Source organism: Lepisosteus oculatus, chromosome 9 (genome assembly GCF_040954835.1).
Source record: "Lepisosteus oculatus isolate fLepOcu1 chromosome 9, fLepOcu1.hap2, whole genome shotgun sequence".
Lineage (NCBI taxonomy): Eukaryota > Metazoa > Chordata > Actinopteri > Semionotiformes > Lepisosteidae > Lepisosteus > Lepisosteus oculatus.
The window spans coordinates 18,273,169-18,289,567 of NC_090704.1; the positions used below are offsets into that span (position 1 = coordinate 18,273,169).

Consider the following 16,399-nt stretch of genomic DNA (forward strand, 5'->3'; position numbering starts at 1 on the left):
ATAATGTCAATATTGAAAAGTACAAATTGATCCATATTAGTAGCAGGAGCATACACTATACATATTTGGTAAGTGCTTCTGAAGTTACACATGAAAGGGATCTGGGTTTATGTAGATTTGTCTATATCCTCATCAAGACAATGTGGAAAAGCAATGAAAAAAGCAAACATAATATTTGGAAATACAGCAAAAAGTATGGAACTTAAACTTAAGTCCATAGAGGTTATGCTTAAGGTCGGCAATGCACTAGTAAGTCTATACCATAGAAAATATATTATAGCCTTATAAAGAGTTCAGAAAAGAGCGACAAAAAATATTCCTGGTCTCAGGGGACTGTCATATACAGACAGGCTGAACAAATTACATTTCTTCCGGAAGTGAGAAGACTGAGAGGAAACTTGATGCAGGCACAAAAAAAATCCTATGGGATATAGACAGATTTATCACTGTAGACTATTTCATACTTAGCAGTGAAACAAGGACACAGCATCCAAATTGGAAATTTGTTGGGAATTCATTCAGTGTAAAGAACAGGAAACACTCATTTACACACTGAGTTGTGGGTGTCAACCTACTGGCTTCCCAGCTAGGCAGTAGTTGGGCCTCTTTAAGAATGTTTTTAGGCAAGTGAGGATTTAATAGTGAAAAATACATATTTCCATATGAATGTTTAGTACCTGTTAAGATATGTTATAATTCTATTGAAATCTTTGCTCCAGGGCCATGGTCTCAGAGGGGCAGACCCAGTGTGGCGCTATCCTGAACGCCGAAATAAATACAAGTATTTTTTTGACCAACCCACCTCTGTGACAGGTGCTGGCAGGTATGGATTCTGAAAATAGTTAATTTGTACTGGTTGTGTTCTGATTCTGAATAGTTTGTGGTATTGTCCTGCACCAACAGGCACAACACCAAATGTCTAAGGACTTAAGTGCTTTTCACATTTGCAAAATAGCACACTATTGTTTAAATTTTATATTTCTCAGTAGGTATTTTATTTGGAACTCTTAGGGTCTCATTGTAGAATATAGAAGGGTTGCAGAAAACAGCCACTGATATCAGGGCTCAGGAACATGAGAGAGAAAATGACCCTCTCTTAGTAAATGGTAAATTCCTGGTAGAAACTACTAAGAGAAGACATGGTTTACATTTTTAATGAATAAATAAAGATGTGTATTATAATAAAATAATACTTATAATAAAATATAAGTGCTACTCTATGGATTCAATAAGACTAAGATCTAAGTATAATTGCTTGTTCTACACATGTAATTGAAAGCACCCTTTTTGCACTTAAAGTTATATACAGTATTTCCAAGCCACATTGTGGCATTGTTGCTAAGATACATAAAACTCAACTCTGATGGGTGATTTATCATATGTTCTAAATACAGATGCACCCATAAATGGAAAATGTTTGAGTAATTAGCTTTTTTTGTATGTCTTATATTTTTCTTTACAGGGATATCTCCTTTTTGTGTGATGGAATTGCATCTAAAAGGGCAATAACACCTGTGCCTTCTCCTTCAGATGTGAGCTGTGCACAAGACAAGCAAGATCATTTCCAAAATGCATCCAAAGTGAGTGAATAAACATTCAAACATAAAGTTTGCGAATGAAAGTAGCCTTTTTAGCCTGTCTTACTTATTTGTTTTTATGAGTTAATTATACAAGGATCTAAGCCAGCCATTGCTTGACAACGTGAAAGGCTAGCTTTAGTTCATTCAATACTTCCACAATCCTTTGTATAACAAACTGCCTCTTGTTATTAGTTTTAAATTCACTTTACTTTCCCTCTAGATTGTGTTTCATTTTTAATTTTTAAGAAGTTACCTTTGCCACTGTTTTAATTAAAGTGAAAGATTAACATTATTCACACACTGAAGTCAGCAACTTTATGGCTCTCAAAAACAGGAAGTAGTATGTAGTTATTTCTAATGTATAATTATTATAATTTCAGATACATACATGGAAGCAGAACCAATGTTTGCACTATTGTACAATAATATAAATTAGAAAAATGTATTTATTCGAAAAAATTGGTCTTTTTCTCTAGCTGTCTCTTCATATTAAGCTAGAAGGCAGTTGTGACAGTCTTCTAGCACATTGGTTCACAGACTAGTATGTGGGAATGACTGCAGTTCATCGAACAACTGTTCAGGGATGGTTTTCAAAAATAAACATAAAATGTCCCAACCTTAATCCAGAAATGTGTTGAATGTACCCAGAGAATGCCTAAAGTAGACCTGTTTATCTGCAGTTATAATTAGTAGTAGCATTATAAAGTATAATTATCTTTTTTATTATATGATTCTATGATGAATTATATGATTCTTTATGAAGGAAACAGAAAATATTCAAAAGTCATTTCTCTAAAAGGAGTTCCACAGCCAGACAAGGATGAGACAGGACCTAACCTTTACACTTATAGCTACTCTCCTCAGTGACCTAATAGGCCACAAAGCAAAGGCACAAAAGAATGCCCCTTGCTGACCAATAACCAACACAACAATATGGCTTGTAATATGTCATCTAGCCATATGAATGACCTAATCATCTATTTTTTTAGATGTGTGTGAGCTGTATGCAGAGTCCCATAGTGAAGAGATCACTGTCTCAGATCTATGTAAGCAACTAAATATGATTTGAAGGTACAAAAAGCTTGAACTGTGTAGCAAAAAAAAAAAATTGTTATGAAAACAAGCTACACTAATGCAGAAGCGCTTTTTACTTGGAAGGTAGCCAACATCAAAAATGATTTTAACATTCATTGACATTAATCATTCAATTAAAGCAGGAACTCGGACTGATGGAAAGCTTGATTCCAGAGGAATATCACATTGTGAAGAACAAAGGAGTGCTGGGACTAGAGTGCTATGAGGAGTGAGTAATCTCTCTGAATCTCTGAAAGATGATGGAAGATGTTTTGTTCTGGAATGCATTCTCTGTACAGTTTGCTATTAATCTATTTTCTTTTCTATTACTGTTGTCATTAAGGTGGTCTGGAATCTCATAATTTGTGTAACATAGTACAGTGTTTAACTGTAATTATATAAATTATTAGATACATGTGTTTTACATTATTAGATACAACTGTTTTCTATTTATCTGCAGTAAATACACAGTGCTGTTGGAAGACAGTGACAAGAGACTTAGAGTTTTTCCCTCACTGTAAGTATTTTGCTGACATTTGACAGTAATTTCAGTTTCCACTTACTGTATTTCTAGTGACAGCACAGCTGCCTCTCATTCTCTAAGTTTACATTTAATGAAAAAAATCCTGACAAATTGAAATTGTTATAATTAAATCACATTTAAAGACTAGCAATCCGATGAAGGTTCTATTATTATTATGCTATTAATATGTTGTTTTAAACCAGTTTCCACTGACTTCCAGGAAGCCCAGTGGGAGGCTTGAGGCTGTCCAGCTGATGAGGGTGATGGACACTATGCTGGAAAAGGCAGGGATTAGTGATGACATCAGTGAAGTTACAGACCTCTCACAGGTAATGTATGTGCTTTGATATATTATCTCCTGCTGCACTCCTCTCTCCTGAAAGCCTGTCTTGCAAATATGAATAAACCATATATTTTAAATTGATGTGAGGAAATATTTTTAAATATGTTATTCATACATATTGGAGGTTAATATTAAGCAAATATATGTAACATACTGGAACAAGTAATAGGTTTATTCCATGCTGAAAAGCGAAGAAAGAACACAACCTTTCGGCTGTGGAACCTTCTTTGTGTTTAAGAAAGATAAGGCAGTCAGCAAAGATAATATTGCATGGGATAACAAAAGCCAGGAGAGAGGAGGAGGCAGGAGCAAGGGAGAGGCAGAGTGGCCAATCAAGTGGTGCGAAGTCAAGAGAGGTGAGGAGAGGCAAGAAATGAAACCTACATGAATAGAGAGAATAATTTTAGGTTCTGCTATGTCTTTCTGCTACAGGAGTTAAGAAACCCTACTTTGAGAACGCAGACAGAAAGATCAGTGTGATCATGGGGTCAGAGGTGAAATGAGAAACTATACTGTTAGGTTGATTGTCTTTGGGGAAAATCCTGTGCATGCCTGTGTCTGCCAGTGTGCGCTCTATGATGGACGGCATGGTCAAGGGTATATCGTGCCTTGTACTTGTTGCTTGCCTATATAGGCTCTAGCTCCCCTGCAAAGAAGGCCATGAAATGTATTTTTCCATATATTTAAAATGCATATACGACACTATATATTTGAAATATATTTCAAAACGTTTTTAAATCCATAAATCTTACAATTACACCATATAAATGTAATAAGGGCAGCATGGTGGTGCAGTGGTTAGCTTTGCTGGGGTCCTGGCTATCAGTGTGGAGTGCCTATGTTCTCCTCATGCTCAGGTCTCCTCTGTGTACTCTGGTTTCCTAACTTAGTCCAAAAACATAATGGTAGGTTAATTGGCTTCTGGGAAAATTGGCCCTAGGTGTCACGACTGCAAGTCACCAGAGATCGACCCACAGACGAGCTAACCAGTTCCAGCAGTGGAATCATAACAAGTGCCGCACGTGTTAAACCATCACCACCTGCTGTACTGTTCTGCTCTCAGCTCTATTTAAACCCTCTAAACTCACTACTCGCTGCATGGTATTGATTTCTCTCCTAGAAAGCTCCTACCTCACCCCATTTGTGAGAAAACCTCTCTTGTATGACCTCATTTGGCTTTTTGAACTAACCTTTGCTCTTGACCACATACTCACCTATCGATTTGGATTGGAGACCAGTGTTTCTACCTCTACACTCTCCTTCGTCTGCATAGGATCCTCATACTTCGTCACTTTGATTCGTGTGAGAGTATGCATGTCTGTTTCTGATGCAGAAAAAGTGTGCATTTCCTACATTGCTTTGTTTGTCGAGATTTTAACTTTATATTTAGGCTCAGATTTCAACTATAAATCGTACACTAATTACTAACTGATGTTTTGCTCCCTCTTATCACAAAAAATATACAGTATTTGTATTGTAGCTGGTATGAACTTTTTTTCGGACGTGTCTCTCCCTCCCAGCCGCCATATCACCCTGCAACTCACAACTGGCAACCCATTGAAGCTAAGCAGGTGTGAGCCTGGTCAGTACCTGGATGGGAGACCTCCTGGGGAAAACTGAGGTTGCTGCTGTAAGAGGTGTTAGTGGGGCCAGGAGGGGGCGCTCATCCTGCGGTCCATGTGGGTCCTAATGCCCCAGTATAGTGACAGGCACACTATACTGTAAACAGGTGCCGTCATTTGGATGAGACGTAAAACCGAGGTCCTGACTCTCTGTGGTCGTTTAAAAAATCCCATGGTGTTTCTCGAAAAGAGTAGGGGTGTCACCCTGGCATCCTGGCCACATTTCTCACATGTGCTCACAAGATTACCAGCGTTCCTAGCACACATTTCTATGCATTCCTGTGTTTACAACATTGGCATTGTTCCAAAATCACGCGCATTCTCCTACCTCTCTATTTGCTGCTCTAACTCACATCTGGCAACCCACTGAAGCTACGCAGGTTTGAGGCTGGCCAGTACTCACATTGGAGACCTCCTGGTAAAAGGTGTTAGTGGGGCCAGCAGGATGTAGCCACTTGCCTACATACAGATGCAGCCATTCAAAGTGCGCGGTACAGACACGTACCGCAGGTAATTGGCTGCGGTATCGCGTATCATGACGCGGTGCGTGATTGGTTGACCGACAGGGGCACTCGTGGTCCGTTGGTCTGTCGTAGAAAGACTTACTGTAAACGTCTTTACTGTGCCCGTTGTAGATATTGAATTTTAAAACTGAAGGGAAATCTTAGTAGCTGAGCATAAAAAGAATAGGAGCATACTGTAACACGTGTGAAGGCCATAAACGATATTAATTTTGGAACATATACATTCAGTATATAACTGGTCTTGGTGCTTTAAAGAAAAAAATACACACCAGTATTCCATTTCTCCCTAAACATTTTAAGCATTGAAGTCTTTAACTAACGCGGTACCGGAGTCAACAAGCATACTTTTAGAATTTGATTAAAAGGGAATATAATGTGGAATCGCGTATCTCAAGAAATTAATAACGATATAATTATATTCATGTTGCAAAAGAACTGCAACGGACATAAAAAACTCCCTTGCTTTTAACAGAGCGTTCCATAATTTCTAACTATGAAAATGCCAGGTGAAAGGATTTGTAAACATATTTTGTTAAAGCAAGTCAGTTTTTTTCTGCAACACATAAAAGACATTTTTCCAAGAAAGCCTTTGTCACTAATGAAACCACTAAATAAAGACATAAATATAGAAATCTTAAGATTTGTTTTATTTAATGTTGGTAGCAGGATGAACTGTCAGAGTGTATATTTTATCGCAGAGTTGCTGCAAGATGTTAACAGTGAAAAAGGTATTTAGAAATGAGTTATTTCAAGATGAAAATTTTCAGAATAATTGCAAATCTAGCAGGATAGAGAAAGCACAGAAAACTGACAGTTAGATTGATCAGATTAGTATAAAAAGTCATTTAGCAAAGGGAATGAGAAGAGTGACAACCTAGTATACTTTAGATCTTTTTTTCTGAACCAGGGAAAATCTGATCATGTTTCCCCATAACAATAATAAAAAACTTTATTTGATATATCACCATTAAAGGTGGCATCTCAAAGCAATACAGTAGATGTAAAAACAGATAAAAGGACCACAGATTACAAAGTAAATGCATATAAGAAGGACAAGCAGTTAGAGGTGCTACCAAAATTAGAAAATGAAGCAGATACAGACACTAAGTCTTCTGAAAAGAAAGGTTCTGAGGTTAGATTTAAATTGGCCCTGGTGTGTGTGTGTTTGTGTCTGTCTGTCCTGTGATGGACTGGCGCTATGTCCAGGGTGTATTCTGCCTTGTGTCCGTCGCTTACTGGGATAGGCTCCAAATCCTCTGTACTGGATAAAGAGATTAGAAATGGATGGAAGTAAAGGCACTGTGTGGATGGAACTATACACAGTGTTAGAAACCCACTATGAAATGGCAGCATCTCACTGAGAATAAAACATTTTATAGTGCCGGCTTAAGGAAACAGCCTTTCCACCTCTCTTGCACATCAGTATCCATACCTAGTTATTTAAACAAATTGCCTCTAATTATAAACATCTTAATATGCTGGCTCTGTGGATCCGCATCAGCTATGTTTGCCCATTCCTTCAATTCATGTGCATCCAACACACAGTTCAACGCTAGCAACTACACAAAATCTAAAATACAATCCTTATTTCAGTATCTATGTAAACAAATAGTCTGTTAACTTCATCATCTTCATCAAAAGTATGCCTAACCCCATTAGGAAGTGTTCTTGTTATAAGTGTATTCCTCAGCTTTCCCCAAATTATCTTTAAATTAAAAAAAAAGAAACAAAACAAAAAACATACTAACAACTGTGCCATCCTACTCCTTAGTTAATACATTTTATTATTCATAAACAGTTAACATTGTAAGCAAAATATTTTGAATTATATTTAACACTATTTTTTCTTTAGTTTTGTATTTAACTTATTATATGATAGTCAGACTTAATGTATATTTGAACAATGAAAATATATTTTTAAAAGATTTTACATTAAGCACTTAAAATTAATATGGTTAATAATAGTAAACTGTAACATGCTGTAACAAGATCGGTTAAACTGCGAAGAAAATGCTTTCAGAGAAAATGTTTCAGGTGTGAAGAACATAGATCTCCAATGCAATTTCAACCAAACCTGTTCCCACACACCCTGCCCCCACTACCATTAGAATATACACAAAGCACTCAAATCTTTCGAGCTAATGATCAGGTGACCCGAGAGAGAGCGAGAGAAACACCAAGGGGTGCGGAACCAGGGAACTATTTACATGGAAAACGGGCGATCTCCCCAGACTGTCTGCCCGTTTCACTGTTACCTGGATACCTCTTTATTTAGAACTCACTAACACTGATTTTTAGTTTAGAAGGATTCAAGTAGGGTTTTAGATGAAAGGCAGCGACCTTGAGGTTTCAATCACAGACCATGTGACATGGGAGTCAGGAAACTAACACACAGCGCCACCGGATTTGATAACGCTATAAAAACGCTATAAAATAATGTGACTTGGCACAGAAGAAGTTTACAGCACAGTACAATAATAAATGCTGACCATGACTTTAGAAGCATAAATTGCCTTACACTCAATTTAAACACAAGCTGTCTTTAGCCCTCTAAGCTGGTTCATACAGAAATGTAGAGATCCAGGCTCAGAACTCACATCTTCATTAGCGAATACATATGCAGGACAACTAGAGAAGACGTTTTACAGAGGATGGATTTTTAGAAACATCCCATCAGTGACATCACTGAAGTCAACTCCTAGGTACTGTAACTGTCGTGTGGATAGTTTCACAAGAATCAGACAAAGGTTTAAGCATCGCTTGTTCTAGATAAAACTGCAAAAAAAAAACAACAACAACCCATAATGTACTTCTTTGCGGCTCTGTTTGCCCAAATCATATATTCACAACGTGAAATCTAGAAAATAATATTACGTAACCAAAATCCGCAATATGGAAACAGAACATGTGTAATTGTTGATAGATGATGTACTCGTAACATTTTTTCAAGACGAACTACAACATTTAAAAAATGACTTGTATGTACTTGATATCTCTAATCAATCCACGGGTCCCAGCACAAAACGAAACTAAAACGCATACCGTTTCGGGCTTCTTATTAGTTGCTCAAAAGTAATTTGACCGTATGAAATGCATAATATAAACCTAGAAACATATACGTGAGCAGTACTTAAGCACTGTAGTATCGGTGTTAAGACATACCTCTCAAATACTGTAAATCAAGTTAAAAATATCTCAAGACCGATTCTGGTCATAATGAAACCATGTTTCGTGTATGTTTTCTTTAAAGTACCGAGACCAGCCATATACTGTATGTTTATGTTCCAAAATTAATATCGTTTATGGCCTTCACACGCGTTGCAGTATGCTCCTATTCTTTTTATGCTCAGCTACTAAGATTTCCCTTCGGTAGTAAAATTAGATATGAATATTCAATACTTAAACGGGCACAGTTAAGACATTAAATATACATATACATACTGTATACAGTACAGTTTGCATACGGTAATATGTTTATGTTACACGATTAAAAAATAAATAAATAAAACTGGAAGGTCCTGCACCAGCTGGATTCGAACACACAACCTGCCAGTTGGTAGTCACGCACCTAGACCAGTAGGCTACAAGACAGCTCGCATGAACAGGCAGGCGAAACAGCCCTACACAGCCCTGTCGCAGCACACGAATTCTTTAGATACGCGATTCCATATTATATTAGCAGAAAAGCTTAAAACTACCACTTTTTCACACGCTATTTCACATGCTAGTTAAATACTTTGATGCTTAAAATCGTTAGGGAGAAATGGAATACCGGTGTGTATTTTTCCTTTAAAGTGCCGATTCCTGGAATCTGACTGGCTGACACCCCTCTGAAGTGGTTCCATAAAATCTGGTATACGGAAAAGAAAGCGTTGATAAATACAAGTGTCTTTTAATACACTCTTTGCTGTGCTCTTGAGGATCCTTGTGATATTTTAAGCTCTAGTTGAATGATAGGTGTCGCATTTTAAATCCTTTTCGTAGTTAGAAATTATGAAACGCCCTGTTAAAAGCAAGGAAGTTTTTATGCCCGTTGAAGTAAAACAAAATGCCTGACAAAGTATGGCTTGGACAGATTCCAAGTGCTTGAACAAATGTGCTAAAGAAATTATACTTTGAGTATACAGCTTGTCCAAAGTCAGCCATTATTAATACTTTTAGTAATATCTTCAGTAAAGGCTTTGATGCATAAATATTTCTGATAAAGGTAGGTTGTGTACTTTTGTCCAACTGAGCAATCTTGCTTTCATAAAATATACCAACATTTTAATGACTGATGATTAACATGCTGTAATACACAGTTCAAAATTAAAGGCTCAAATGCTGTACATGAGAGGTTAAGCTGGCGGTTTTACAAGGCGACGCCGGATAGTTAGCCACGTGACACACGTGAACTGCGTGATACCGCGACACGCCCACCGGGGTATGCCGCGAAATACCTCACCCATTTTGAATGGCTGCATCTGTAGGTCTGTGTGGATCCTAATGCCCCAGTATAGTGACTGGAACACTTTACTATACAAAGGCGCTGTCCTTCGAATAATGTATAACCAAAGTCGTGACTGTGGCCATTAAACATCCCAAGGTGTTTCTCAAAAAGAATAGGGGTGTTACTCCAGCATCCTGGGCAAGTTTCCCCATAGGCCTTTACCAATCATGGCCCCCTAATAAACCCCATCTATGAATTGCTTCATCATTCTGTTCTCCTTCCCCTGATAGCTGATGTGTGTGCTGCCGTCACATCATCATGGTGGGTGCTGCACATGGGTGGTGGTGGAAGGGAGTCGCCATCTTCTGTAAACATTTTCTGGCAGCAGTCTTACTTCAGAAGACATTGTTATTTTTGGTTTTATTTAATAAAAAAACTGTTCCATTCTAGTGATTGCCAGTAATCTTACCCTTTTTGCATTACTATGTCATCTGACAGATGCACAGCCTTTTAGAACTGGTGAAAATCGAGCAGAACATCTACAATGTTGTTTTCCATGAGCTCATTCGCCAGATCACAGTAGAGTGTGCAGAACGTGGGAAACTGCTGTCTAAGCTCAGGTTGGTATAGAGCTGTTAAGTGATTCTCTGCCAAAAAGTCCTAAATAGAGTGAAAAGCCATTTTATTTTAAATTTGGTGAATTTGACAATTTGACCACCATTACAATAGAGACACAAATGAAAGATATGATAATTCAGATTATACAGTAGTTAATTCCATTCAGGATTTAATTGTGATCTATTCAGAATTGATTTTAAAAAGCATATTTTTACAAAAATAGTTATCAGTGCAATACATATATAGCTGGTAGTTATCACCCTAAAACTCACAACTGGCAACCCACTATAAGATGGTGTGAACCAAACCAATACCTAGATGAGAGAAGTCCTGGTAAAGCTAAGGTTGCTGCTGGAAGGGGTGTTAGTGGGACCCTGCAGTCTGTGTGAATCCTAATGCCCCAGTATATATTATAAAAAAAAGGTTCATGCTTCAGATGAGACATAAACCTGATGTCCTGACTCTCCAAGGTCATTGAAAATCCCAAGAGGTTTCTTGAAAAGAGTAGGAGTGTTAACCAGTGCTTTTGCCTTTACCAATCATTGCCTCCTAATAATCCCCATCCATGATTTGGCTTCATTACTTTGTGCTCCTCCCCACTGATAGGTGATGTGTAATGAGCATACTGGCTCACTTTAGCTGCTGTTGCATCATCCAGGTGGGTGCTCCAGGGTGGTGATGGAGTGAAATCTCCATTACCTGTTAAGTGCTTTGAGTGGAGTGTCCAGAAAAGCAATATATAAGTATAAGAAATTATAGTTATTAAATATTATTTATTATAATAATTATATAAGAGTTGTTTTTGAACCAAGTTTTACATACATGTGCAGTGTAGGTAACTCCTTTAACAGTTTCAAAGTAAAACATTAATGCTATTTTTTTTGTAGGCAGAGATACATTTTACTTTTGGACCGGATCCCCCGTCAGTTGAAAAGCCTCCATACAGAGACAGTGGCTTTGCGGGCACTGGACAGACGACTCACTGAGGAGATTGTATGCTTTAAAACTTCCATTGGACAACTCCACAAGTAAGGGTCAATTCCATTAGGCTAAGGCTAGGATAGGCTCAGAAAAACATCTACAGACAGAACATTGTAAAGATAAAGAAGCTCTCCTACAAATACGCTTTTCCAGACAATTACCAAGCTTTCATTTTAATTCTTGCAGCTTTTTTCTTGTACTGTAAGTGTTCTGCCCATGGCTATATCTTTAATACAGCCATGCAGTTAAAACTATTACTGCGACACTTGCACTGCTGTGTTTTAAATAATAATATTATAATAAAACAACTAATATCAGCACTGAGACCTGACTTTTAAGAATTAAAATTAAGCAAGTCATACACGGTATTTGTAAGAAGCAACTCTGTATATACGGGTCACTGGATGTCTACTTTATCAACCCTATTTTAATATATATATATTAAATCATAACAGATTTTCCTTGGGTACTAAAACTGTAGTCTAAATGCCTTGGATTCAGTTTTGTTTGTGATACTTGTGAGCCTTTTCCTGTGGACAAATAGTTGTGCACATACTTAATCTTACCAGTGAATGCTTTTTAGCTGTTTTCGTCACTGAGTCTTATATTTCTGTGTGGAGTTTGTATTGGGTGTACATTGAGACCCAGTGTACAGAGTGTGTTAACATTCTACGATTATTGCAGTGAGCTGACCCTGCTGAGACAGCATGACTTGAGAGTATCCAAAGCAGCTGAGTGTGCACAGGAGGAGATGGCCAGGGTTCTGCAGCAGGCCCAGAAAAATGCAGAGTAAGTCTACTAAACATTTACAGGCTACCAGTTGAGTTACTGCAATAAAGGGAAAAAATGTTAGCGACATAGGAGAAAATTGGAAAAAAGCATAGCATTCTTGTATGCATCGTTTGTGAGTATTGAACTCAACCTTTCTTTGATTAAAGGAACTCTAAAGAAAACTAATAACTCTGTATACTTTATGTATGTTTAAAACAAGATGATTCTGTTAATGTTCCTTTTTTGTTTAGTCTTGTAACCACAAGATGTTGTTGTTGTTGTTGTTGTTGTTGTTGTTGTTGTTAATAACAATAATAATACTTTATAATAGCAAGATATTGTAGAGATTTTATCTTACTATTGACACAAGAACACAGAGAATACTGCAAAATATCCATCACCACCATCAATATTTTATTATTTACCATATTGTGATATATAAAATGAATAACGTTGTCAATATAGTGTCCATATTATTTATTATATTTTATGTGTATATTTGTTTTTATTTATATTTATTTTTAAAATACAATTTTTTAAAGTCACTACGTATAATGTGTTTCTCATAATAATAATCTATAATATAGATTTTTTTGCTGCTTTTTGTTTTTCTTCTTGATGCCACTTTCGGGTGTCATGGAAAATGTAACTGTCAATAAAGGAAATTAATTTTAATAAAGACTATTCTTCTCAGTTTAATATCTGACACATCCCCAATACAAATGGTGATGCAATAGTTTGAAAAGCTTCCACAAGATGGGGAGCTGCTAATTGGTGGTGCTTCTAGTTTGGTTTTTGGTAGAGCAAAAGCTAGTTAGAGCTCAGGAAGTCCTCCTACAAACGGCTCTAACAGTGAAACCATCACAGTCACTAGAGCTCTGTTTGTGTTAGTTTATGCAGTTGAAAGTAGCATTTGTACTGCTTTTATCATCTTGAGATATTGTAGTAGCTTTCAAACCATACAATATTGTAATGTATTTCAAAGCAAATAAGAATGTACACATAAAAAACAAAACAGAGGCAGATTAAAATACGTTTTGATTGTCATGACTGTCCAGTAAGTTGCATTGCAGCTAATACAAGTCTGCCCTAAACTTAGGTCAGTATATTTAAATTGTTAATATCTCAATTTTCCATTGAGGTACTGTGTCTTATGCTCCACTTGGAAACATGTATGGAATATAATTTTATAATCGCTTGGAATCTAGATGAAGGCATTCTTTAAGAATAACGCAAATTAGTAACAGAATCCAGACAGCATTAATATTTTTAAACACATAAAATCATTGGCCACTGGAATATCTGGGGTCAATTTACATGAAACCTCTTGCAACTTTTGTTTGGGGTGCAGGGAAGAAAGAGAAAGGTGCATCAATCGTAATGCTTTTATAATAAATCCAATTTATAAAAATCTAATATTAAAAATATAAATAAGTTTATATTTTAATAAAATCTTATATTATGACACAGTTTTTTTATTTACATCAGCATTATCATCATAGCATAATATGTCTTAAAAATGTGAAGCTACATTGTTAGACTACTTTATATACTATACAAACAACTTTAAATTAAAAATCAGAACAAAAGAACTTCAGAGACGTGTCGGCTGCCCAGCTCATGGAAGCATTTCACACTGTTGTGTGAAACTATTGTGCATCACAATTTGTATTGGGGATGAACTGTATCATAAATTACACTTTAAAGAACATCTTCTGCATTAAAAGTCAGCAGATATCTACAATACATTGTGTGGAAAGAACTAGGTTTAAAAAGCCAACAAAATGTTCTGATAATCATATCAAGGACCAAGTAGGTGGGAGGGAGAAAAGGATTTCAGTTTGTTTTTCTCTAGCTGGCCTAGCAGTCATCTAATTGACAATTAGTTTCATTTTTCATTGCATCTCAAAGTGGCATTAAAAATATAATAATCACCAATAATTTAAGATTAGTAATATTTTGAAACTAAATTAGATATACTGTTTGCATCTTCTTTGAATCCTCCTCCTCTACCCTTTGAGGTGGCTGGGACCCTCTTCAGTTTGAAAAGTCACTAAGGCCTGCAAAGTAGAGATGGTATGGGGCAGGGGTGTACACTTTTTCATGCTACCAGGAGCAGAAATTCAAATCCCACTACCAGCTTTCAAAAATCACAGAATTGTTAATTTTTTTTCAGACCTTAAACTATCCTTAATTAAAAGTATTTGAGAAAAAGAGAAAGAGTGAACAGGTGAGAGAGAATGAATAAGTGAGAGAGATCCTTTTCAATATCAAAGGAGTTTTGCAATCAAGCATCACTTTGGTTGTAAGAGCTACTGTAAATTAAAAACTACAAGTGCTTCATTTTTCATTGCAACACAAAGAAGCATTTTATATAATATTGTTACAAATGATATAGAAAATCAGGAACTGACCAACCGGGTTAGTCAATAATGAAATAAATATTCATAACCCCCAACTTGTAAATTATTTCTCCAGAATATATGTGAAAAGTTGGTATAGTTATATTTAATTTAATTATTTGTTCTGTGGCACAGATGTGGTGAAAAGAACATTAATTCAGGCACACTTGGTTAAACAAATATTTATTAACAATGACAGTGACACACACTATACTACATGCAACATAAACCTACAGCACACAAGTTTCGCTATACAGAATGTACAGACAAGGTGTTTCAGAGATATACAGTACAGATGCAGCCATTCAAAACAAGCGGGGTACGCTGCAGTATAACGCGGTGGGTGTGTCGCATCAAAACACTGTATAACGCGTCATTCTACGTCATACCGCAAATTACCATATGCAAATCCGATTATGTAAATAGTATCCGAAATCACCTTGTTAAACCGCCAGGAGGAGCTAATAAAGCTTAACCTCTCCTGTACAGCATTCGAGCTGTCACCAGAAAATGCTGGTTTCAAATCCCGATCTCTTTAGACTTTTCAATTTAAACTGTGTATTACAGCATGTTAATCATCATACATTAAAATGTTGGTATATTTTATGAAAGCAAGATTGCTCAGTTGGGCAAAAGTACACAACCTACCTTTATCATAAATATTTTAATTATGCAGAAATATTTTATGCATCAAAGTCTTTACCGAAGATATTACTAATAGTATTAATAATGAATGACCTTGGACAAGCTGTAAACTCGAAGTATTAACCTGGTCCACATTCTTTGTAACCATCTTTGAAAACAAAAATACTTTATTTTTTCAATGACAATAAGTAACACCACAGTATTTCGTTGATCCGATCACGTATTCGTTTCCAATCATACAAAGTGATCTCTGATTCACCATGCCTTTCATATGCTCATAAAATATATTATTTAGGAACATAAACATATTACTGTATGTAAACTGTACTGTATATGGCTGGTCTTGGTAGTTTAAAGAAGAAATACACACCAGTATACCATTTCTCCATAAACATTTTAAGCATCAACGTTTTACATGTGGTTATTTCGAAATGTTTTTTCGTGCTCCTTCTGAACATATTACTGTACATTTATATACTTTTTGAAAATTGATCGTTTTAACCTGTTCTGAGAATATGCTCATTATCAGATTAAACAAAAGAATACTTTTATAATTGGATTAATAGGGAATATAATATGCATTTGCGTATCTAAATAAATTAAAAACGGTGTAACTATATTATGGAACATGACTTCAATACTTACTGTAAAATGTTTAGGGAGAAATGGAATACTGGTGTGTATTTTTTCTTTAAAATACCAATACCAGCAATATACAGTACAGTTTATGTGATATGTTTATATTCCTAAATTCATATCGCTTATGACCTTCAGATGCATTATGCTCCTATTCTTTTTATGCTCGGCTACTAAAATTTCTCTTTAGTGGTAAAATTCCATATAAATATTCAATACTAAGCAGATTAAGATGTGCACAGTAAAGAGAT

At 36.2% G+C, this 16,399-nt stretch overlaps 1 protein-coding gene across 5 annotated transcripts in view; it reads left to right on the forward strand.

Annotated features, from left to right (window-relative positions):
- axdnd1 (axonemal dynein light chain domain containing 1) overlaps positions 1-16,399 on the forward strand; it is a 55,970-nt gene that overhangs the window by 9,301 nt on the left and 30,270 nt on the right. For 4 of the 5 annotated variants that reach the window (XM_015355815.2, XM_015355818.2, XM_015355820.2 and 1 more), the window contains exons 4-11: positions 720-823; positions 1,463-1,580; positions 2,795-2,883; positions 3,115-3,171; positions 3,398-3,506; positions 10,594-10,715; positions 11,601-11,741; positions 12,379-12,483. In XM_015355815.2, coding sequence (XP_015211301.2) covers positions 720-823; positions 1,463-1,580; positions 2,795-2,883; positions 3,115-3,171; positions 3,398-3,506; positions 10,594-10,715; positions 11,601-11,741; positions 12,379-12,483 — 845 coding nt within the window. The remainder of the gene's footprint in view (positions 1-719; positions 824-1,462; positions 1,581-2,794; positions 2,884-3,114; positions 3,172-3,397; positions 3,507-10,593; positions 10,716-11,600; positions 11,742-12,378; positions 12,484-16,399) is intronic. The other variant, XM_015355819.2, reaches the window with a different exon arrangement.